We start from the raw sequence: 24,787 nt of genomic DNA on the forward strand, positions 1-24,787 counted from the left end.
AAGTCTACTTCTATCACTGCAGTTGATCCTGGTATAGTTTCAGATAGTAAATCTAGATCTAGCCCTGTTTTTTCTGTTGCTGAAGGAAAAGTTGCTTGAAACTCTGAAATTTGTGTAGTCTTTTATCTACCAAAATCATTCAAGTCTATTATCGCCATCTAATTTTATTCAACATCTTGTATTTCCCAGAACCAAAAGAATAATAGTGTCCTATGCAAAGACTGAAGTGGATAGCAAGTAACTGCAATTGTATGCATACTTACCTGAGAGTAAGATGCACTATATGCAATTCAATAGGAAACTTGCATCTATGTAAAAATGCTTTCAATGAGATTCACTCCCATGTAAACAGGCAGTATCAATCTGTAAAAGAGTTGATACATAGACACACCCACTTGAAAATGGTTTAGGTCATAGATATGATAATGTCTGAGACCTGTTTAGGCACAGAAAGATTTATCTCCAGAATATCTTTCAGCAAGGGATATAATTTTTGTGTTCTTTTATATAGTTGGGAAAGCTGAGAAAGAAAGGTTAAGTGGTTTGCTCAGAATCACAGTGGGAGTATGGATTAGATCTCAAGAATATTTGATTCCCTCTCAGCCTATGACACCTCTCAGAACCAGATAAAGAGAGATTACGAGGTAGCTCACTGTGTTGGAACAAGCTTATCATGGGATTCTGATAACCTAATGACTACCACAAGATCAAAATTCAAATAATATGCCCTATTGCCTTATGTCACTTCAGTTTTGCTTTGTTTCTTAAACGTAGTTGTCATGACTAATGCAAACCAACATTTATTTGAATTGTAAATTTAGGTCTGTCTTAATTGTCGGCGTGCCTTTTTTTGACTGGAGAGGAAAGAAGTACAAAAGGGGGCGGGGTCTGCAAAGTCTCACATGATTTCCAAAATTTGTCAATCAGCTGTTCTTGTATGTGCTGTCATGTTGATGGTAATGGATGCTGTCTTGTTTGGGTTAGTCAGTTGCTGGCCCAAAGTGATCCACTGAGCTTCGTGGGTACATGGAGACGATAGTCTAGATCTCCTAAGTCAGCACCTTCACCTCTCCATGACTTCACACTGGTTCTCAACGTCTCTTATCACTGAAGCATGTACACTGGCTGAGTTGAGGCTGGACCTTGAGGCTCAAGTCCATGGCCCAACAGCCCCCAAGTCCCCCAAGGATCCGCCAGAGTGGCAGAAAAGAGTGCATTGTAGCAGAAAATGGGCTGACCTGCTGCCACATAACATGCTTTTGCCATTTTGTTATTAAAAGTTAGTTTGACAGGTGCTCCGTGCAGCAAAAGCTCTGCTGCAGCCACGGTGGAGAGCACCTGGGAAGATGAAGATAGTGGACAGGGCTGAAGTCCAGCAAGAATCTGCTGGACTAAATTTGTAAAAAGAAAAAGGGGACTATGACCCTTTTCACCTCACAGCACCCCAGCATGTTATTTGAAATGGGTTACCATGAGCAAACTAGTGTAGTGGCACTTGCAGCCCAGTATTCCTGCTTGGCTCTTCCTGTCAGTGGGAGTGACTAAACAAACCAAGGGCTGGCATCCCTTTGGTGGGTAGCAGAACCTGGTGAATGACCCTGGCTGGTCATAGGAGAGACAAGCCAGAATATTCCGGTTCAGATGTCATGCTAACCAGAACTGGGGATGTTGGTTGATGCATGGTAACTCATTTAAGAAAATCTTGGTTGGCATGACATGCAACCTGAGCACACAAGATGCCTAATTGCTGAGAAAAGTAACAGTCCCAAAGGATTCTGTTTAATGGGACTTGAAAGTTCTGGTGTATACATTTCCTTCACGGAGCTCAGTCTGGACACATGGGTACTGGTGTGGCGTAGTGGCGAGAGTGTTCGGCAGGAACATGGGCGAACAGACTCCAGCCCCTACTGGGCCATGAAGTTCACTAGGTGATTTTGGATCAGTCTCTTGATTCTCATCTAACTTACATGGTTGTTGTTGCAAAGCAAAACTGAAGATGGGGAAGATTATGCGGGCTGCCTTGGGTTTCTTACAAGAGGAAAAAGCAGGGTTTAAATGCAACATCATCAGCGGAATGAATTCAGATTTCACTGTAACTAATGTAAGTTTTGTTTATTGCATTGGGTTTACCCTAAGTTTGGCTAAGTCTGCATTCATCCCACGAACTCCCATATTATACAACATCCATGAGGAAAATAATTCTTTACTCCAGAATGGAAGAGGAAGGTTAACATGTTTGTTCACATAAATCTGTTTTGGTTTTGTTTTTGTTTTTTAAACAGAGTCTATATAGTGTTGCATCTTTGCTTTTTGACTTTTCGAGACTAGGCTATTGCCATGTAAAATAAAGTACATCAATCTTATATGTGTTGCTACATATGGTTCCATGCTACTCATTACACTCAGCAAGTCTGTTTGTCAGAAAACTCTAATTGTTTTATGTGTAAGAACATTAAGCTGCAGTAAATTTCTATATACAGCTGTTCCATTACTGCAGAGCAAGTTTTATCTCCTAATAAATTGATGTTTCTTTTTAGTGTCAACTCAAAGCAAAATTTACATCCCAGGAGATGAACCTTAACATTGTATAATTAGTTCACGGCCAGGACCAGTAATAAGGGGGTACATAGTTTTAGTTAAGAAAAAGTTTTGGTTTTGGTTAATTGTTTATTGAAAGCTTCATTGTGATTAGGAGAATCTATGAATGAATGAATGAATGAATGAATGAATGAATGAATGAGGAAAAATTATTACCTTTAAAACACACAATGGGAAAAGCATGGCTCCCTTTCACAAAAGATCCTACTATAAAGTGGAAATACTAAAAGCTTCCTTTAAAAGCACAGCAGACAGATGTAGTGGTGGCCCGGTATAGAGTCACATTTAGGTTAATGGAACAGGAACTTATACCACTCTGGACTTTGATTAATATTTAATTAATCTTTGGTAGACAGCTGTGATTTTGAATTAAACAGGCCACTAATAACACGGCCAATTCAGCAAAGAGTTTACATAAATCTGATCTGCCATTATGGGGGATTTAAATTAAAATGCACTAAGTTTTGTTTTCTCCTTATTTCATGCTTGCTGTACATCAACCGCAAGTAATTGACCAAGAACAACTGGATTGCTGAAATGTGACCAGAATTGGGCTGTGGGAATTGAGCTGTATAAAGATGTGTCATTTGGGTTTCTTTCAAATAAATCGTGTTGAGTAGAGACTTGTATCAGGCACATGATGCATGCTTCTAATTCCCAGTTACTCACACAGAGGATTAGTGCAATGTTGGTTTTTATACCAGGATTTATATGCTTCCCAATAACATTCATCCTCCAGCAGCCAAGAGAATGAGCCATAAGCTGGGTGGCCCCAGGTTCTCATTTACAGAGGACAGTCCTCTGTTTTGAAGATGTCTTCTATTTGAAGAACTTTCCAGTCCAAGTCCAGATTAAAAATTAATAGCTATCAGAAGGAAGAGCTTGGGCTTGAAATTGTCCATCAACAGCTTCTGGACAGAAAACTGACCAAGGCACTCAGGCCACCTGGACACTATCTTCTACATTATGGTGAGATATAATATCTTACTATATAAATTAGAAGAATCGCTAAGCTTGCATCTTTACATATGTATTAGCATAGTGATCCTCTTTTTTTGCCAATGTATTTCCTTCTTTCAGGTGACTCACATGTGGCTACTGTAGCTATAAGAAAGGTAGTCTCCACTTGAGATGCTTAATCTCCCATAGCTTCCCTAGGATACCCTTATGAAACTCTCACATTATTAGCAATAGATGCCCACAGTCCCCTGTACAAAACTTGAACCATTGTTCTAATCTTTAGGTGTATTGAAACCATATTAGACATTCGCAAAATCTAGCTTCAACCCAGACTTTCAGAAGAAAGAGCTGAACTGCAAGATAAGTTCCCCAGATAGCAGTGATAAATATACTGAAAGTCATTTCCCCAATTCGAGACTGGGGAAAAGCTGCCATATCATTATAAAAGCATAGATTTACATCTGTTAAGCTAAAAGCACTGCACTTCTGGAACTAACAAGGCATATTTGAAACTACTATTTTCTTACCTTCAAAATGGCCAGACAATAGGGGAGAGAAGATTTCAATAGAGTTGCAAAACTTAAGAAGTTGGGGATGCTTTCCCTACATTTATCATAGCTATCAAAGGAACATACCCTGCAATTTTCAGCTTGTCATTTTTAATGTTGATGTCAAACACAGATTTCACTGGACTATGTATGAATGGGTTTGAATACTTTAAAATTGATATATCCATATCCTTATTATCATTGGCAACATTATCACAGTTACATTACTGTCTTCCGTGAAAGATAAAGGAGATGGTTGCCTGTGGGATGCAGCACATTATTTTGGCTCCAGTGGATTACTGGTGAAAGAAGATAATTTGGACTGCAAATTCCTCTGGCTGTACCAAAACTATTTTAAATCTTGTCTATCTTTCAGAGGATATAGCATGTGCTTTGGGATATGTTCATATAATTCAAAAGCACCTGTGGTACTAAAAGTCCATTTTTAAATCTCTTTCCACAAAGTGAGGAAGAGAGTCAGGCTGAACAATATATAAATAGCAGAAGAATACCATGTAACCTTTGTTCTTCTAATAAAGGTGTTTGTTTTACTGCTAGAAGCCAATGTATAGAATATCTTCTTCACAAACGCAGAACCTAAGTATCCTTGTATTTTATTCATGAAGAGGGCCAGGGGATATCCCTAAATAAACCTTACCAGCCTTACTAAAGTACAATAGCAGATTTCTGTTGAACAGAATAGGTGATTTCTGTTGAACATGAGGATTCTGAACTGATTTCAGTGGCAATTATCAGAGCTGAACACAATCAGAGATTTATGCAGCCATGTTGAAACTTCAGAGATTTACATCAGTGGCCATTTGTAGGCAGAATGTCATGTATGATGCAGTATAAGGGACCAGGATACCTTAAGGAACGCCTTTTTCCCTATTTGCCCTCCCACCCCCTGAGATCGGCAGCAGAAGCCCTCCTCTGGCAACCCTCTGTGAAAGAAGTTAGGAGATAGAGTACCCGGAGGAGGGCCTTCTCTGCGGTGGCGCCCTGACTGTGGAATCCGCTCCACAGAGAGGTCCGCCTGGCGCCATCATTATATGTTTTTCGGGCAGGTTAAGATCTTTTTATTTAATCAATATTTTAATACGTTTTAATATTGAATTTTAATATTGTATTTGCAGCCAGAGGGGTCATCAATTTATTTATGTTGTTAACCGTCCAGAGACACTGGTAATTGGATGGCATATAAATTTCATTCATTCATTCATTCATAAATAATAAAATAATTGTGCTTTCTAGGTTATATTAAATGCAATGAAATCTGAAAGGATTCTATTAGTTTTTACTATGGAAGAAAGGAAGGACATGGCTGTTTCATTAGAGCATAGTGATAAAACATTTTTCTCATGCCTTTGCATTTTCACAAGATGCAGTCTGGAGTTTCATTCATGCATTCACTATACCATCCAACAGCCAAAGCGCTCTGGGCAGTCTAATGCAGATATTGGCGTGGCAGTCTCAAAGTTAGTTGTAAGTGTAAATGTGATATATATCCACTGTCCAAAGCCTTTGTTCCCTTAGAACTGGGACATATAGCAGACCTCTTTCCCCACCTGCAAGTCATCTATGGGGAAGTTTTCTACTTTGGTTCTTCTGAGCAACCCATGAAGAGAACGCACCCAGTTCACCGCTGTGGCTATCCATTGCAGAACATTATTGACTATGGTGGACAAGTTGTCTTTTGGAGAACTTGTCTGATCTTCTCATTGTGTAATCATTGGTAGAGCCCCATGAAGCAGTGTTTAAAAATTGGACATGATGTGTGATGGGAAAAGTACTTAGCATGCTGCTTCCTCTCTCAATCAAATCTATGATTCTGTATTATCGTCAGCTGGAAATAACAAGGAGATTTCCCTGCATGCTCCTCGGTTCCATATGAAAGGACAAAGATGGCAAGGAGATTCATCTCACTGCCTTCTCTCCACATACGAAATAGCCTCTGCATCACGGTCAGTGCTTGGGAAGAGGAGTCGGTGGGCAGACCAAAAAAAGAGCCCAGGCCTTGTTGGATGGGTGAGGAAGCTCTAAGGGCATGTAGGCTAGAGTTTCCTATTCCACCAAATCCTTTGTATCTTATCAATCTCATATGTATTTTTTAGAACATCAATTTGTTTTCCAATTTTCTCATTCTTTCTTCAGTTTGTTTAACTAGTACCACTATCGATTTATCATGAAGGTGTTCTAGCCTGCCAATTTCAGATAAAAATATGTTTTCCAGTCTAAATTTTTAGTAATTATAAAGAAAGCGTTCTTATTGTTGCCTGTTTCCTTCAGTCAATTAAATTAATTAAAATGAGTAGCCAGCTTTTCCTGATATACAATATCCATTGTCTAATGGAGCAACCAAAAATGTACGCAGTATTCCAAGTGTGAAGACTGCTAGTCTTTTTCATATTCTCTCCTACAGTTCTTAGTGTGGAATTTGCCATTTTCATGACTACTGCATGTTGTGTCAACATTTCCATGGAGCTATCCACCATGACTTTCAAATTTCTCCCTTGGTTAATTTTCTGCTCTTCAAATAATGAATAACCTATTGACCCCCATCTGAGTGTATGTGGTTAGGAATTTTTGACCCCAAAGGCATCCTCTTATACTTAATTATATTGAATTGTATGTGTGGTTCACACACACACACACACAGAGAGAGAGAGAGAGAGAGAGAGAGGGAGGGAGGGAGAAACCCTTTGAAAGCTTTTTGTAGCCCACTGGGTTTTCATACATACAGAAAATAAGCTAGAGAAAATTATATTTGGTGGTTATTCTAATATGTCACAAAAGTTATGAACAATCAGACCAAATTAACTAAAGTTCAATATTCCAATATACCTCTGTCCTGGAACCACACAGGATATACCTATGGATCCCAACAGCAGGGATTTAAAGGGTTTTTAACCCCTTGGCATGTGGCTTATAGGTTCTTTCTAAGGCAAGGTTTTAAAGCAGGAACAAAGGAAAGTGGGACTCAAAATAGCAGTAGAATCAAAGCATAGCCTCAGAGGGTAGGTCTCTCCCTGATACTTCCTTGTTTCAGTCACTGCTCATAGCCAGTGCTTTGAAGAGATAATGTAGCCATCCTGTAAGGATCACACAAAATGTCTGTGAATCTTCTCTATACAAAGGAATTCAGCTGATAAAATAATTCCGCCAGCATCGGTTGCATAGTTTCAGCATGCAGAACAGTTTTTTAAAAATCCGGTGTCTTCAGGAATGTTCTGACTAACAAACAGCATTCAAGATCTTCTTGTGATTCAGGAGAGACAAAAAAGGTAATGATTTAGCCCATTAGCTTCTCTGCATATCACAGAGACTGAAAGCAACTATTAGCCTATAATTAGTGTCCTATGTGTGTAAGGGAAAAATATATAAAGCAGCTGCATTCAGATGTAATGTTCAACCATGGCTTAGTGTTACAGTTCTCCGGCAAGGGTGTGAAGGGGTAGCTTTCACTTCCACCATAAGTTCATCACAGTTTGGCTGTCATCTGAACCCTAAAACACACTATGGTTAGTGGAAGCATGAGCTTGTTTTTGCTAAGTTTAACCACATTTGACCATGTTGGGAGGAAGTGGCTGAAGTTAATCTAAAATAGAACAAGAGTTTCAAAACTCTCAGTGGCAGCCATGGAGATCAAGATGAGAGCAGACTTGTCCAAAGCTCACTGTGTCTCATACGTGAAATGCTAAACAAGAACTTAGTTTAGCACCGCCCTGGAACCAGCCCACTAGCACTGCATAAAGAGTGCTCTTTCAGTCACAATTCTACTTGATTGCCACCTGTTAAAAAAGAAAAGCCTCTGATCTCAGAGGCATCTGAAAATTTCATTCCCTGCCAAGCTGCTGCTAGCATGGCAGAGGAGCGATAGAGGCAATGGTCTCTTCTCCATCCTGTCCTCTCCCTTCACTCTCTCCATCCCTTTCCAAAGTTAAGACAATGACCTCAGAAAGGGAATGGCCAGAGTTTTTTGTGACTTCTGAGATGGGTGAAGATCTAGGCTGGAGTTCTCACCTCTGAGGTCATAGTTCTTTCTGTGACCTCAGAGGTGGAAACCCCCAGCACCCTACAGCCCTTCACACAAGTCTGTGGGTCACAGGACCACTATGTGGTAATGGATTCTGAAGCATTTACTTCTGAAAAGCAGTGCTGCTCAAATGATATATAAACTGTGCAGTGACATCTGGTTAATTGGGTATATGTCATTTATTTTTGTTTCTGTTGTCTAATTTTACAATTGAATTGTATATGTGTTTGTGTATAATCACGCAGCAATTCCTGTACACCTAGCAATAGAATGGTAGACAATTAAAAGGCATGCATTTAACTCTCAGAAAATATCTGTTATTGGGAAGAATATAACTAATATAATATAAATGTTTACATGCAAAATAAATTGATTGGATTCAAAGTAAAAATGCATGCCCAAATTCTACCTGTGATATGCAACTAGTAGCTAGAAATGAAATAGTTTTGGCCTTGCTGGTGGTGCAAAAGTCATGCCTGATACTTATTTTTTTAGTTCTAGCCTATGCTTCTGGACCAGATCAGGATATAGGTGGTAATTTTCATTTTTAAAAATCCTTATTGTTCAGAAAGTCATGTTTTATTGTCTGTCTATCTAATTAGCATACACTGGAACATGAAGAATAGCCATTCAGGTATTTTTTAAAATGAAACAATACAAATTTGCTGCAGTATTTTGCTATTCAGTCATTTGGCTGAGGTTTTTGCAATAAACTGAGAATGGGATTCATTTGGGGAAGTTCCTGGAAGGTGTTTGTTACTTTCATTTACAACTACTAAGGGACAAACTCTCTATGGTGTGTTTGGCATATCTGGAGTACAGTTCTCCACATTTAAAGAAGTGGAACTATTAGGATGTGGTGTTTCATAATTTTTCTGGCAATTTATTCTATTTTGCCAATCTCTTTAATGAGCCTAAAGATATACATGTGAATTTATGGGACAGTATAATGTACAAGCAAGTTCAGAGGTGACATTTTGATGACAAAATAAAATGTCATGCTCGCCTAATCAAAACAATATTGTGATGGCAAAATTAAATGGTAAATGTGGCTATGTTTTAACATGATGTCAAAACAATATGCCATCTAAAATCCATGGAGATGCTATTTTGATGTCAAAATGAAAAATTGTCAACACAAGTCAGTGTAGATATTCTACTGAAAGAAAGACAAAGTGATATCAATTTAACTCTGCATCATTATAATGCTGCCATTCCCCCCAAAAGACATTTGACATGTTAAGTGGTATTTATTACAATTTTTTCATTTCTTTCTATTTGCAGCTAAAACACAAATTATACCATTTAAAACAATTGGAAATTTAATGGCATCTTCTAGAATAGTTATTAGGGTTGAGATACGAATGAACCTAAACCTAGCAGCCCCTGGGTCGTTTTACTAAAGAGCCCTTTTGTTCACACTTTGAGAATGTTAGAGTTGTCTTATTACAGGAGTGCAGAATCTTTTTCCTGTTGATCTCAATATTACCTTGGTCTAAACCTGTTGGCGTCTATACTCTGTCAGAGGAAGTGGCCAGAACCCAATGCAGGTATTTAGTTGCAGGTGTGACTTTTGCCTTTGTTTAGCACAAAATGGGAAAAAGACATTTGCAACCAGGCATTTGCCTTCTCTAGCTTATGTAAGGTTTCTTCTATAGGTCAGATTAAATAATACCCAAAGGCTGAAGCAGGACTGGACTGGAGGAGTCACCTGGGGAGAGGTGGCAGGTCCTGTGGAAAGAATTAGGATTGAGACATCTGGAAGCTGAGCTAGAGGTTCCCTGCATTACTAGATCAAACCAAGATCAACCGATCACAAGCCTGCATATCTTTACATTGAGGTAGCATGTTGAGTCACTTTTGCTAAGCTGGAAAGGTACAGGCCTGCAGCTGGATGGGTGACTGCATGTGGAGACAGGACAGGAGTTCGGACCTGATGCCTTATAAGCACCTTCCAGCTTCCCTTCCCTTCCCTTCACTTCTCCAGCACAGTTGCCATCCACATACAGCGTAGCATAAGGCCTGCTTGCTTGCCCCCAACATTGACAATTTTTGAACCTGGAGCTTTAATTAAAATAATATGGCTAATGAGCAATTGATAGCTCTATCCTCCATGAGTTGGTCTCCTTTTTAAAAGAGCATCTAAGATAGCAGCCCATGTTCACATACTGCAGTTACAAATTTAAAAAAACCAAAACTGCTTTCAACAGTCCTGAACCTCTGCTTACTAATTTCAGTGGGTGTCCAGAGTTTTTAGTGTTAGGAGAGAGGGAGAAATATATATTTCTAATAAATCACTCATGTTAAGTGACTTGATTGGTCTTTATTGTGTGCGCTCACAAGGGAGAGTAACTGTGAACAGAGAGACATCCTAATCCACCCAGGGCAGCCTTTGCCGAACATCATCTGTCACCATTGACTGTACAGGCTGGATCTGACTGGAGTTGTGGGGAAAGCTGACCCAGTTGGGGAAGACTAAGTAGTGCACAGGACAGGACATGAGAAGCGGGATGTGGAGTTTCCAAACCTGAAAAGCACCAGCAAGTACGGACAGGAGCGTTGATACATTCGTAGGAGCCTCTTTACTCCCTGTTTCCCCTGCACACTGTGATAGTTCCCCTGTGATAGTTGTCAGTGGTCCCACAAGTTCAGTTTATGTACTGTCCCGATTGTGGATTACAAAAACAGAGGGTCCACCTACTAATACGTTTTTGCCGTTGATGGATTCCACCACACTTTCCCAAAGTAGACTGTGTAAAGGATTGCAGGCAAGAGAATTCTTTTGATACTAGGAAGGAAACCACCATTCCTGAGATTGCTAGAATGCAATTCCCTTGCCTACACATTACCATGACACAATTATACAGGAATTTCAACCTGGGGAATTTGTTGTGGAAATCATTCTTTTATGGGAAAGACATGCATGAGAGCGCCTTGGGGTTTTTAAAAACATTAATAGTTGATATTTCACAGATTATTCCAAAGTACTTTGCCTGGTGGAACTTGGAAAAGGCAACCTCAAGCATTACTCCTTTTTGTTCCCCTACTCTTAACACAGCTGGAAAAAGCACACATGGCCTAGCCTGATCTTTCTCAGGATGGTCTTTCCTGTTGCAAAACAGAGAGACACAGAACCCTTCAGTAGTCATGTCTGGGATTCTTATGTCCTTAAAAGTCTTTTGGAGCAGCCCCTTAAAGGCAGGTTTAGATATCTTTCAGCATAACTCATTCTGCAGCTAAAGTTTCTCTTCCTGTCTGGCATTGTGCATGGTGACCTTTCAGAATGTAAAACTTACTTCGCTTACTAAAGTTGTTTAACAAAGAGGAACTGTGGTTAAGAGAAATCTAGTGTTGCTTGTTGGGCTATTATACAAAGGACTGGTGTTTGCTGTTACAACTGTACTTTATTAATTTATGACCTTTAAGCCTACCTGTCCTTCAAGAAGCTCAGCATGATCTGCGGTCTGATTCCATGCTCTCAACAACATTGTGAGGTTGGTTGGGCTGAGAAAAAGTAGAAAGCTTGCACAAATCATAGAAGACTGCTTTACACTGTTGGACCATTGATCCATTCAGTGAGTATTGTCAAAACGGAGAAGCATCAGTGATCCATGGCTTCAGAGCAGGATCCTTTACAGCCCAACCTGGAGATGCTAATGACTGAATCTGGTATCTTCTGCTTATAAAGCATGTGCCATTCCACTGATCTGTGGCCCATTTTTCTTTCATCCAGTGACTGAGTGAAGATTTGAACCCATTTCTCCAAATCAATACTATTTTTCCACTGTTTGAATTTTCTTCATTGTTCAGAGGGTATGACACATTGCTTTTCATGCATCTTGTTACCTGTGTGCCTTTCTCAAGGGCTTGATCAACAGCTTTCCCATGAATAATAGTTTTGTTTATAAGACTTCACTTAAATTTTTATGTTTTAGCAGGAGAAACTTGAGTGTAACTGCGACAGATTTTGACAAAAGTCACTGATTTCATGGTGGCGGTGGGAATGTATTTGAAATATATCCCCCTGGTTGAATATTTTTATTATTCTGTGTTTGTTGTAGTTTCCTGAAAGATTTGCTGTTGCTTCCCCCAGCCCCCCTTTAGCACAAAGAAAGAACTCCCTGAAGAGTACAACAAAAATTTTGTCTCCCTCATGTGAGCTCTGACAGGCTAATAAGGAAGAGTGATGATAGCAATAAAAGGGGGTCTTGGGTGCATTCCTCTGATTTCACTGTTTCAAAATGATGGCCCTGTTACAAAATGACCACATAGGAACTCAAAGGCCTGACCATTTGGAGAAGGTGGTGCGGTGACCTCCGTCTTAGCCATAAAACATCTGGATGACTCTGAGCCATCCCATCAAAAGCGAGGGCCATATTAACAGCTTTGGAAAGCACCTTTTTAACCTAGAGAATAGAGCTGTATGTTTTTAATTTGCAGTGATTTACTTCATGGAAATTGGTGTGAAATGCACAACCAATCACAGTGTCAAAAGTGGGAAGTGAATTTTATCAGCTGAAGGAAGAGCAGGCTCAAGGGAATTAGCATAACTTTCTTGTAATATTGTTCACATTCCAAGCGGATGGGCAAAGTCTATTCTGCAAGTAAAGTCAAAGTGACAGAAAACTTCCTAAGTGGCTGATTTTATGCATGTGCACACAAACTGACATGTTTTCAGGGCTCTGAAGCCACCTTTGAATGGAAATTTGGCCATTGTGTGCGTATATATGACCCAGGTAGAATGTGAAGCAAACGTCTTTGTCATATTAAGTTGATCCATGAATTTAGTTATGGGAGGAAAGTGCATGCATTAAATGAAATATATTTTCATGTATTCATCTTGCAAATGTGATTTTATGTGCTCATCAATATGTGATAATATATACCCATGTGTGTGGGGATTTTATATGTTCATTTATAATGAAAATAAGAACATATTGCGAGGAAATATGTGAAATGGAGTTTAGATATGCAAGTGTATTGCTCAGCATTCGGGAGAGTGTTCTTGTTAGACAGACTAACTTTGCATGCATAATCAATTTGAGGCAACACATTCACCCTCTGCAAAATTGAATTCAGGTGCTTCCTGAACATATGGGGTTTTGTTTAGTTTTTTTACTGTGCATGTATGAATTGTACAGTGCATCAAAAACTCCAAGATGCTCACTGATAAAATTAAATGAATCTTATGCAAAGAAAGCTTATGTAATCTTATCTATACATTATTAATTGAGATTTCTCGAGGCTAAACATAACCAGTTCCTTCAATCTTTCCTTATAGGGCTTAGGTTCTGGTAAACCCTGTAACTATCGTCTAAGACTCCTCAGGCTGCTTTTCTGTGCCTCTGAGCATGGAGGTTCCATTTAGCCAACATTTTTAATGAAAGACCTGTGAATTTAGCTAATCCCCCTTTAAAGCCATCCTAGGATCAAAACAGGCATTAAACATAGTTGCCTGCTCCCCCACCCCCCGAATTTGTGTCTTTCTTTGTTGGAGCATGATGCTAATGGGAAGCTTTTTTACAAATTTAATAATTAATTTAATCTACCAGCATAGGTCTCAGACTGGGACCCTAATGCAGGTGTATGGGGTAGGGACTTTAACCCTTTCCCCCAGTATGGGTCTGATCCAGATCAGTGAGCCTCACACCTACAATTTCTGTTGCAAGTTAGTGAACCATAAAATAAATGTTGTCTTTGGCCCTGAGTTGGTGACGTTCTCTGACAGGATATTAGATACATGTGCTGTTTGCTTGCTTATTATATTTATATCTTAACATTTCTTCCAAGGAGCCCAAGTTGTTCTACATGGTCTTTCTACTTTCTTTTTACAACTACCCTGTGAAGTAGGTCAGTCGGAGAGACAATGACCAGCTTAAAGTTTCCCAATGAGCTTCATGGCCATGTTGGGGCTTGACCCCAAAGCTGTCCAATCTCATTCTGCTGCTCTTGGTACCACTTTATACTGGGCCTCCAATTAGTAAAGCACTGACTGAAAACTTGGGGAGTGGCGGGGTATTAGGCCTGTAACTGGGCAGTCCCATGGCGTGGTATGATCCAGCTCTGAATTGTATGCAAGCGCATCAACCATGTATCAAAACAGTAATAAAATGCGTGGTCTCTATCCATATGAGTGCTATATGCTAACTTTTTATATCATCTCTCAATGGGGCTACACCTTTTGTTTTAGCTTCAACAGCTTCTGTTGATATGGGTGCATCTTTTCCAGATAGACCAATCTGCACCAAGTAAACAATATTTGGATGGCAGGGAAACTGTTCCATTAAACATAACAAAAGCTTTTACAGTGAATTAACACTGCTCTGCATTCCCTTTTACCTATCTCACCCTACCCAAGCAGTGATGAGAAAGGTCCAATTTAATATATACACAGCTTGCTCTGAACTTTGGCAAGCATGCGTTCTGTGGGCTTAATGCATTGCCAGAAGTGAGAGGGTACCATTAATAGTCAATGAGGCAACCGTTTTAACATTCACTGGAACCGCCTTTGTTTCTTCTTCATCTACCTGTCATAGCTTTTAAAAAAAGTATTGTAAGTTGCATGCTTTTACTGAGCCATTTGACCATAAGGGGATTTAATTAACACAACAGGTTGGCAGTTCTTGCTTACTAGGTTGCAGTGATTAAGAACCCAATTATTACCTCCACATTTTATAGCTATTATCTGTAGGCCTGCATAACTGTTTAGATTGCACGGCATTCTGCTCCCAATCCAGCACGTCTCTGGTTCGGTGTGGACAAATGCCAGGTATTACGAGTGTTGGTTTGCTAAACTTTGCAGTAGCTGTAGTTGCAGTATTATTGCTCGGCTATATTGGGAGGACTCTCTTCCCCACTCCATCCTTTCTCAGACCAGTATCCCCCTCCTCACAAAAAAGCTTTATTCATTCCTGCTCAGTAGCTTGCTTGTATCCACTTTATCACACTGACAATCTGTCCGTTCTGAAAGGATTACAACTCCGTACTTCAGTGCATGACATCATAGTGAGATATTGCTTAACGATCTGAAACTCTTAACGGTCATTGCTGTGGCTTCTTGTTACTGAAAATATGTGATAGCTCTGGCTTGCATGAGATGTGCTTGCTTTGCTCTTTTCTGGCCTGTGCAGGCAATTTTTGCGTGTTGTATGTAGCATTCATGAACTGCTGAGAGTGCATTTAACAATGCGTATTTGGCAGGCGTCAAAGACTAGAACATGAACCTAGTGTAAGTTGTGCCATCAGTTAGGCAGTAGAAGCGTCCCTAACTTGCTACAGAGTTGAGTTTGGCATTAAGTCCTTGATTTTACTGAAGGGTATTAGCAATTCTGTGTGAGTCTGGGGTGAGAAATAGGAGAAGTAGAATTGGATTTATCTCAGGAAAAAGCTGAGTACAGGGGGTTATTAGCTATGTAGGGGTGGGCAGAAGGTAGATCTGAATCTATGGGGAAATCTGTGGATGATTTGTAGTGGATTAGCAAGTATTTCTGACACCCAGTTGGAATAACATCAGTAAAATTACTCCCCACACCCTACCCTAAACTATTCTTCTGAAATAATGAAGGTTTGGGAAAAGCAGGAGTGGATGTTTGTATGAGAAGACTGTGAGTTTCATTCAGTTCTAGTACTCCAACTATGTCTGCATGCAAAATCATTTAACTCTGAGTGTGTATCTTTTGCACAGCACTCAAGTTGACACAACTCAGAGATTAGAAAAACAAACAAACCGAAAGAAATTAGATCCCATAAACCTTAAGTCTACAAATCCTGGTTTTTCAAAGTAGCAAAGAAACATAGGAGGTGAAATCTTATGAAACTTTAGACAGAAAAGAGGCCTACAATTCCCAGCATGCCCCAGCCAGCTGTGATGGGGTTGTAGGCCTTTTTCCTGGGTAAACATGCATAGAATTGCACCTGTATTCGCAATGTGATGTTCACTCAAAGTGCCTTCCTCAGCAGAATAGAATGAGAAAAGAGAAGGCAGCTTTACATGGCCTTCCTGATGCGAGATACAAAACTCGCTGAGACAGAATCTGCGTAAATGCAAGCAAGGTTTATTGCAGCGTTTGCAAAGGCTGGCTCATAGTCCCCAGTTGCACAAGGAACAAAGAGCAACTTCTGCATGGTATACATAGGTTTATATACATTCCTTTTCCCAGTGCTCAATACTACCCCCGCTTCACCATTGGCTGGTTACTATCGGGTGAACAGTCTGCTCGTGACACCTATTCTTGGAATATTTGCAATACCTTTAATTTCCCCACCTTTCCACCTCTTTTGCTTCAGTTGGGGACCTTCACCTATTCTTGGAATATTTGCAATACCTCTAATTTCCCCACCTTTCTGCCTCTTTTGCTTCAGTTGGGGACCTTCGCAGTTAAGTTACCTCACTCCAGTTAACTCACCCTAACGGACTAAGTCTTCTTATTTAAGTGGTACGTGTCAATCCTTTTCTTAGAAAATGGTTCCTCTATAAAATAGCTCTGCTTAGGCCCTTATTTTTATCTTTTTAAAAAGATACAATTCTTTTACTTTGTATCTCACACTGAGAGACCTTTGTCTGGCTCCTAATTTACCATCTTCTTGTCTATCTTCTGGGTCAGCACTTGAAATGGAAACTATTTTTTTTAATTTGCTGTTGTACTTTGTAACTGTAGGGTACAGCTTTAATCATAGTGTATTGGACTGCTAGATAACATGTAGTTTCTGTTGTATACCATGCTGGGATCTCACATGATAAAGAGTGGTATGGAATTATTCTAAAGAAATCAATGCCATTTCTCTGGGATCTCAGAATTTGCCACCACAATTCATGTTGTGGGCAGCTCTTGCTTGGTGACTTCCCATGATGCAGGTGTTGAGGTTTACTTATTTAGCAGATATAGTACATTTCTTCAGTTACTAGGGCTCTGATGAAGAATGTAAGCATTTCTATACCAACAGCACTCACCCTAGGCCTTAGCAGCAGCCATGTTTAGAATGCATCCTACATAGATGGAATTACCCTCCTTTAAAAGCTCTTCGTTTATTTGTCACTTTGTATACTTGTTGCTTAGTTTTTTTGGTAAATATTTATAAGGTACTTGAGAAGATTTTTTTCTTCCTCTTTTACACAATACATTTTTTTCCTCCTGCAGTTGTGTTCATTTACCTTCTGTTGTGGCAATTCTTAGATTTTATTAACCCTGCACTGCCCTTGCATTTTTAAAATGTTAATTGCACTGCAAAATGCTGAATTTACGAGGTCAATGTTAGGAGAATGAATTGAGCAAAAAGACTTGAAAGAGTTGTTTCCTTAAGTCTTCTGACATTCAGATCTTACTATCTGTTCTATCTATTGTAGCACTCAGAAGGCAGGAGAACGAAATATTTCACCAGGAAAACCTTCAACCATTTGAAATCTATATCAGAATGTTCCATTGTGGTTTCATACTTATTCATCCTTCAAATCAATCAAATAAATTCCTCATGAAAAGCAGTGCTGACTACAGGTTTTGTGAACGGTTGGACAAGATGCTCTCAGTCGAGGATCCCAAGATGACTTCCTGAGGAGAGCTGCATCTTCCTTTCCACTCTCACCATTCCCCTCTTCTTCCTCAGTGTCAATCAGCTCAACCACTCAGAGGAAAGTGAAGGCAGTTTCTCAGTCTCTCCCCTCTTGTTAGTGTTTGCATGCTCAGACAGGACAGCTGAACAGACAGCAAGAGGAAAGAACAGTAGTGCCCAAAGACTCTAGTTGTGGCTCCTTGTAGGTGTCTGGGCCTTGACAGGAGCTCAGGAATACCAACCCATGACACTGGCCATTATGAGAAACCTTTATGAGAGGTCTTGCATGGCTAACTTCAGAGGCTGGGCCTGTTGGCTGTTCACCCTGTGTGCACTTCCTGGAAAATAGTTGCACAGCCATGCAACAAAGATGGAGCTGGCTAGGGGAAGGGGTCATTGATGGTCCTTTCCCTGTGGGTCCTCAGAAACCTGAAGCCAGCCCTGTGGCCTGATCGAAATTGGTATTAAAACAAAGTCAGTTGCTCCGTGTATCTTTAAGAACAGCCACTAGTGGGTGACCTGTCAATAGACCAGAGGACTAGAGCAGGTTGTGGAAATAAGAAGGCCTTTGTGTGTATGAGTGGAGTTTCAAGAAGGGAAGCTTCATTCATGCTCCAGAACAAGTACAAATAAAGCATCTGTTGTATTCCCAAACTGGATCATGGCCTCCTCTCAAAAAACTAAACAGCCAAGCTAAGCTGCTGTGGAAAGCTAAAAAGCTACCAAACAGTATTGTGAAAAACAAGCATTTTGCAAGATGGTAAAATATATTTTATTTTAAAATATAAAATAATTCATGCATAAAGATGATATTGCTGAGTCCCTGCTCTTGGATCCATATAGTAAATGGAATTTACTCTCAAGAAGGTATGCATGGGATTGTTGCCATTAGCTCTTCTCCTGAAAGGCTATGTTGCTGCTGGTGGTGATACTGGAGATTCCACAAGGGGAAATGTACCATTGACCTTTCATTGCTGTTCAAAGAACTTGTCAGAAGCAGATCTAGGTCATGGCAAGACCCCACTGTCTGGGAAAAGTAATCCAGTAGTGTATCCATCTCCAAATTAGAGTGAGAGACCCATCAAGAATGACAGTAACAAAGTCATTGAATTGAGTAAAAAATTATCTGTCATGATGATTCTGAAGTGGGGGTCTCCAAAAGGATTTTAAATTTTAAAATCTGGAGTACAGAATCTTCACACTCCTAAATATTTGTAATCCTTTAAAAACACAGTTATGAACATGCAAGTTTGCTTTGGCTGGAGACCAGTTTACAGCCTCTACTGGCTGTCTCGAGTACCAATTTGAGAGGAGAGGAGAGGTATCATTCAGTGTAACAAATAACTGAATACAGTGGCCACATTAAATTCTACACACAGCTGTTACATGAAGAGTCATTCATGTGCCACAGCACACCATAAAGATCAGGATAGTTTTACCATGTCAGCTCATGCACTGATTTTTCATTTTCGTGGCAATGTAGAGAATCTTGTCTGATCAGCTGATCCTAAAAACTCACCATATGATAAAGCCAAACTGGTCATCCAGGACACACCTCCAGTGTCTTGAATTTAGCATTATATTACTTTCCCTTACATTCTGAAAGAGAACTTGAACCTAGCAGATGGTTGCTTTTTCTTATTCTGCAATGCGCTTGAATATCTTTAAATTGAAAAAGCACAACAATTGCTTACAAACTTTGCATTACTTGCAGCAAAACTACCAGTCTGCATGAGACCCAGACTTCACTGATTATAATATTAAAATGGTCTTAACCCATGGAAGAAATTGCATTCAAATCAGAGTTTCTCACAATCAAGCTATATCAACATAGTTCTTGTAATAATTTGAATGCCATTCTGCACATTTGGAGAAGTTCCTAGTCCACTATATGCTTTTTCATGTTTCGGACTACACTCCCTTGGGGGCTGCATGCAGGGGTGGGGCTGAAACCAAAGGAGAAGTGGCAAGAATTGCCCTGCCAATCCCTTTATCTCCTTTTCCCTTTCTTGCCATTTATCTCTCCTCCATTCCCTTTCCCCCACGCACGCACACCTTCTCTCTCTCTCCTTCCCACCCACTTTCCCCTCATTGAACTCCCCCTTTGCAACACAGAATAGCCTGGTTTGCTCTCTTTCAGGAGACAGTTCTTTATTTGAAGTGCTGTTCTGTCCAATTTCAGTCGGCTTTCATAGGTTTATGGGAATGCAGGCAATTCTTCCAATAAACTGATTCCAAATGATTTAGGACTAAAGAAGTATTATTATATTACATTTATACACCACCTTTCTTCCTCTTGCAAGAAATCCTTGGCAGCTTACAAGATTCTCCTCCTTTCCATTTTATCCTCACAGCAACCACTCGGTGAGGAAGGTTAGCCTGATGGTAGGTCCAAAAATCTGGCGCAAAACTGAATAGGCAGCCCGGGCAGTGGATAGGATAAGAGTGCAGTACACTCAAAATGCCTACTTTCTAAAAGTATGTTCACTACTACAACCTACACCTGCTGAAGTTTTGGTACTGCCTTTAATGGAAGACTCCACAGAGTGTATTATAATAATGCATCTTTTTTGGATTCCTGAAGTTTTCCTTGTTCTCTCTGTCTTAGCAAAACCTTACTTTGAGCCAAATCGTAAAACTAACTCAGATGGATGCAATTAAGTTGATGTGAAGGTGACTCAAAGTGGGATTCTTAATGCAGAAATAAAGAGGTTATTTCTTTGGTGGCATGGTCCTAGTCTCTGTTATACAAAAACTATATTTGACTTCCTTTAATCGAGGATAGTTTCAAGGATTGTTTCGATATGTCACCGTTGGTCGTCATTCCCAATTCTATTCTGAAGTGGAATCATACCCATCACTTGCCCATCTCTGCTACAGAAAGCACTTTTTAAAGTGTTCTCAGATCTGCTATAAGCCGCTAATTTCTCAGTGTTTTGTTCTCAGAACCAAGGATCCATCCTTAATTTATTCCCAGACGCTTACATAGCAACATGTATAAATCCTTTCCAAAACATTGTTAAGGTTTTGGCTTGTATGTGACTTTTCTTTATTACAAGGAACAAATAGAATTTTATGCCTCCAACACCATTTTTCATCTAAAATTCTTTTTGTAAGTGCACTGTCAGCTCACTGTGATGTACTTGTAAGATTCCTCACATGGGTACCTAAAAAACAAAGATGGAGCTGGGTTGGCTCTTTAATGATAGTATTAATCTCTCTTCTCCCTGTACCACACTTTGTAACAGATCAGCCCCGAGCAATCATGATCGGATACAGCGTCTAAGGCAAGAATTTCAGCAGGCAAAACAAGATGAAGATGTGGAAGACAGGAGGCGGACGTACAGTTTTGAACAACCATGGGTAAGTGTTGGCTTATTCCACTCCATTCATATAGCACTGGATAGATACCTTAGGAATGAAGGCAACTGTGTGATAGGCTTCCCTACTGGCAGGAGCAGTTTTAAATCACAATTTGCCAGCATTTTCCATTTTAGCCCTGCGTCTTTTTCACTTGGCTCCACCATCCTTGGAATAAATGCCTGAGAATCTCTCTGAAGTTGAATGTGGCCCTTATGCTGAAAGTTTCTTCATCCTGATCTTGCCTGTTGCTGCTGCTTTTGTTATTGTTTTATATTACATTTATATCCTGCCGTTGTTTCTCTTGGAAGGAGTCCAAAACAACCTCCGAAGTTCTCTTCCTCTCCATTTTATCCTCTGAACAATTCTGGGAGTCCATGGCTGGCCCAAAGCTACCCAGTGAGCTGGAATAGGGGGTCTAGAACATGGGTCACCCAAGTTCCAGCCCAGCCCTTGAACCACTGTTCCATGCCGGCTATCTCCTGAAAGCAGGCAACCTGCAGCTCTAAAGCCAGCCAATTTCAAAGCCCACTGAAGACCATCAGTTCAGATTCCTGGCAAGAACAAGCAGTTCTTTCTGGAAGCCCTCTGCATGGGAGGGAAAACGGTGGCCCACCCACACTGAGCTTTGGCCTGTCCATCCACAGGCCGTCTGCACCTACCCCTGGCTTACCCTGCCTGCTGCTCACTTGGTTCCTAGCTGCCACTGACTTGCGGCCCCTGACAGAACAGAAAACAGATGCCCCCCCCCCCCCCCGATCTACCAGCCGTTGGTCTCCCACATTTCGGAGAGTGCCTCTTCAAAGCCTTCCTGCAGGCACTGTGACGCACATGGGAGACCCTCTACGTGGAAAGGCTGCCGTCTCCCAATGAGTGCAGTTCAGCCACAGCCCTTCCTCCGCTTTGCTTCAGCCGTTGACCTTAATCTCAGCGCTGCTTAGACACGAGGTCCTGGCTGACCTTTGAACTTCTGCCTCTTCCTCCTCCATCTGCAGCCCAGCATTCCTGATTTCATGTTGCCTTGTGCTCTGCCATCTGTCCGTTCTGTAAAGGGTCTTGTTTCCCCATGACAGGGCTTGGCTGGGTCACCACAGTGCAGACTAACTTAGCTGTCCTTCAGTTGATGCCTGCAGGGGATTGTGGAGGCATTATTTACAAGAGCACAATTCTTCCTTTGTTGTTAACTGCAGAGTTTCAAATAAAATATGAAAGCATTTAAGGCATGTATGTTGGACTTTGCTTGAAGAATGCATTTAAAAAATGCACTAAAGCTAGATATCAGTATAAAGACCTGGAAGCATGTCCATCTCAGAAATGAACAACTTGATTTTGCCAAAGCAGAAAAAATGCCTTGAAGAGCATTGCTCCCTAAACCCTCTCTCACATGGATAAATGGGCTATTCATTAATTTTGTTTCTACCACCACTGTCCTGCATCTTAGTACAAGGCTCTCCTGTGCAGCTCATATAACAAAATACAGCTGTTTGAAAACATGGGGGGGGGGGTTATGATAAATCTGGTTGTTAACCACTGCAGTTAAAACTACCCATCACAGATAATAAACCATAAAGGGAGACCATTAAATCCTATAAATGTCATAGGATGAATTATTTTCAGCAATTAAATTATCCTTCAAAGGTTTTCAGAATAAGAGTATTTTAATTAGTTTTGTAAAAAGTGGGGGAGAAAGAGAGATATTTCCCTGAAAGGGGGTCACCACAGGAGAGGCACTGATAGGCATCAATAGACCCAAGCAACTTGAATCAGGATCCTGTCTGACAACCTAAGCATGTGAGGATACAGTTCTGGGAGAAGACGTTCCTTGGGTGCTTGAGCTGGTTAGGACACCACGCAGATGCTTGCAGAGATCTCTGCTTGAGGATGACATAAGCCACAACCCCAGGCTGCTCCATTAAGGAAGCAAGGCTTTGAAAATATATTAAGGATGCAGGGGAAGTATCAGCATATAACTGTGGATAGGGTTTTTAAGTAATAATTGCTATGCTCTCACTGAAATACATAAAGCAATGGATTCTGCTCTCTGGCCTTAATCATGGCAGCTATTTATACATTTATTCATCATATTTTGTGAATAGATATATTGCATGTGTTAACCTGGAGAATATATAACATTTTCATTCAGTCATTCTTTGCACTTTGGTCTCTTTAAAAGTATTGATTTTCAATCCTGACATTAAAAAATAAGGACAACAAAATACCTTAAATCAGCTACTTCTGGAGGTCTCTGGGAGACTCTGTGCACTCTTCTCTGTAAAATATATAGGTTTCCCTTTAAAGCTCTGCTATAAAATGTTTTTGCTTTTCTCTGGAAGTAATTTTAATAAAAGTCTTTCTGTTTGTTTATTTATTTATTTCAATGACTGTCTCATTTTTCATTGGAATGGGACAGATAATTCAGCAAGCCATTTTTTAACACGTTCATGTGTGAGCTCTTGAAAAAGGACATGCATTTCTCCACTCTGTGGGGGTTCTTCTGCTTTATCTCGGGAAAGAATGGTTTAGGGATTTTGGGAAAACTGTCTGAGAAAAACATGCACTCAGAAGGACTTGAGAACTTAACTACTGAAGGTCATGGGCCAAATGTTCTCTTTCCAAACACCATAGCAACTCTAGACAGGCTGCCTTGGCATATATTATAGTTCCCAGTAATGAGTGAGTGGGGAATTATTTAGATGACAGGCTGATTACCTCAAGAATGGAATAATTTCCTAAATTGTGGGTCAGAACACTGACCTTCCTTCTTCCTTTTTTCTCATCCCCCACCCCCAAACAAAGGGGATCTCTCCCTCATTGGGCTGAACATGTAAATGAGTTTAAGTGACAACAATTCTGTTTAATGTATTAATTTTAATCTTGAGCTTCAGAGTTGCTTTGGTTGTAGGCCCATTCCATTATGAAAGCTAGAACTAGCTCTGTGGGAGTGTGTGTGTCTGTGTGTGTGTGTCAAAGCGTGTGCCTTTTTACCCAGATGGATTAATTTAAAGAAAAAGTCCATTGTACCTTGGATTTATCCCTCCCCGCTCTATTTTCTAATCTGGGTAACATCACTAGGTTTGGAAGGAATAAAGCAATGATCTCATCCTTTTTGAGAGTTTGCGCTCAATATGGTTTGAGCACTGAGGAACAATAAACCCATCTCTTTAAGCAGCATATGTGACTTGGGTGTATTAGCTTAAAATTACAGAGGTGCTCTATCCAAAATGTCTCCAGATGTGGCAAATAACAAAACAATGCTAAAAACATAAAAGTGGTTTACTGTGTGCAAAGGGGAGGGTACATCAACCGTATCATTAAATGCATTCTGGTCCTTCTGTCTCAAAGCTCTTGGCTCAAAATATGGTTGTGTGTGTGTGTCTGTAGGAAAGGGCAGGGACAGACATACCTGTGCAAAGCCTCTTGTTAAACTGGTGCATTAGCCTGGGGGAACTAATCTGAGGTATCAAGAAGTGAGTGGAAATGGGGTGGAGAGAGGCTTAGACAGGCACAATGCTTTAAAGCCTTAAAAGTCCCTCAGATCTTTGCTGAGAAAGTACACTCTTTCCTCCAGTGAAAGCACCCTTTCATTTGCAGGGCTCTGTGACCTGTGAACAACAGAGGTGCATGGTTTTGTCTTTTAAGATGGTGATCAGGGAACCAAGATTCTAGTAAGATTCTACTAAGATATATATTTCGTGTGTGTGTGTGTGTGTGTGTGTGTGTGTGTGTGTGTGTGTGTGTG

The 24,787-nt window shown here is 40.3% G+C and overlaps 1 protein-coding gene across 5 annotated transcripts in view; it reads left to right on the forward strand.

Moving 5' to 3' along the window:
• Positions 1-24,787, forward strand: part of PARD3 (par-3 family cell polarity regulator) — a 592,893-nt gene that overhangs the window by 553,787 nt on the left and 14,319 nt on the right. For all 5 annotated transcript variants that reach the window (XM_044425071.1, XM_044425073.1, XM_044425074.1 and 2 more), the window contains one exon: positions 20,937-21,051. In XM_044425071.1, the coding sequence (XP_044281006.1) occupies positions 20,937-21,051 (115 nt within the window). The remainder of the gene's footprint in view (positions 1-20,936; positions 21,052-24,787) is intronic.

The sequence above is a fragment of the Varanus komodoensis genome, unplaced genomic scaffold (assembly GCF_004798865.1).
Source record: "Varanus komodoensis strain SLA01 unplaced genomic scaffold, ASM479886v1 scaffold15, whole genome shotgun sequence".
NCBI lineage: Eukaryota > Metazoa > Chordata > Lepidosauria > Squamata > Varanidae > Varanus > Varanus komodoensis.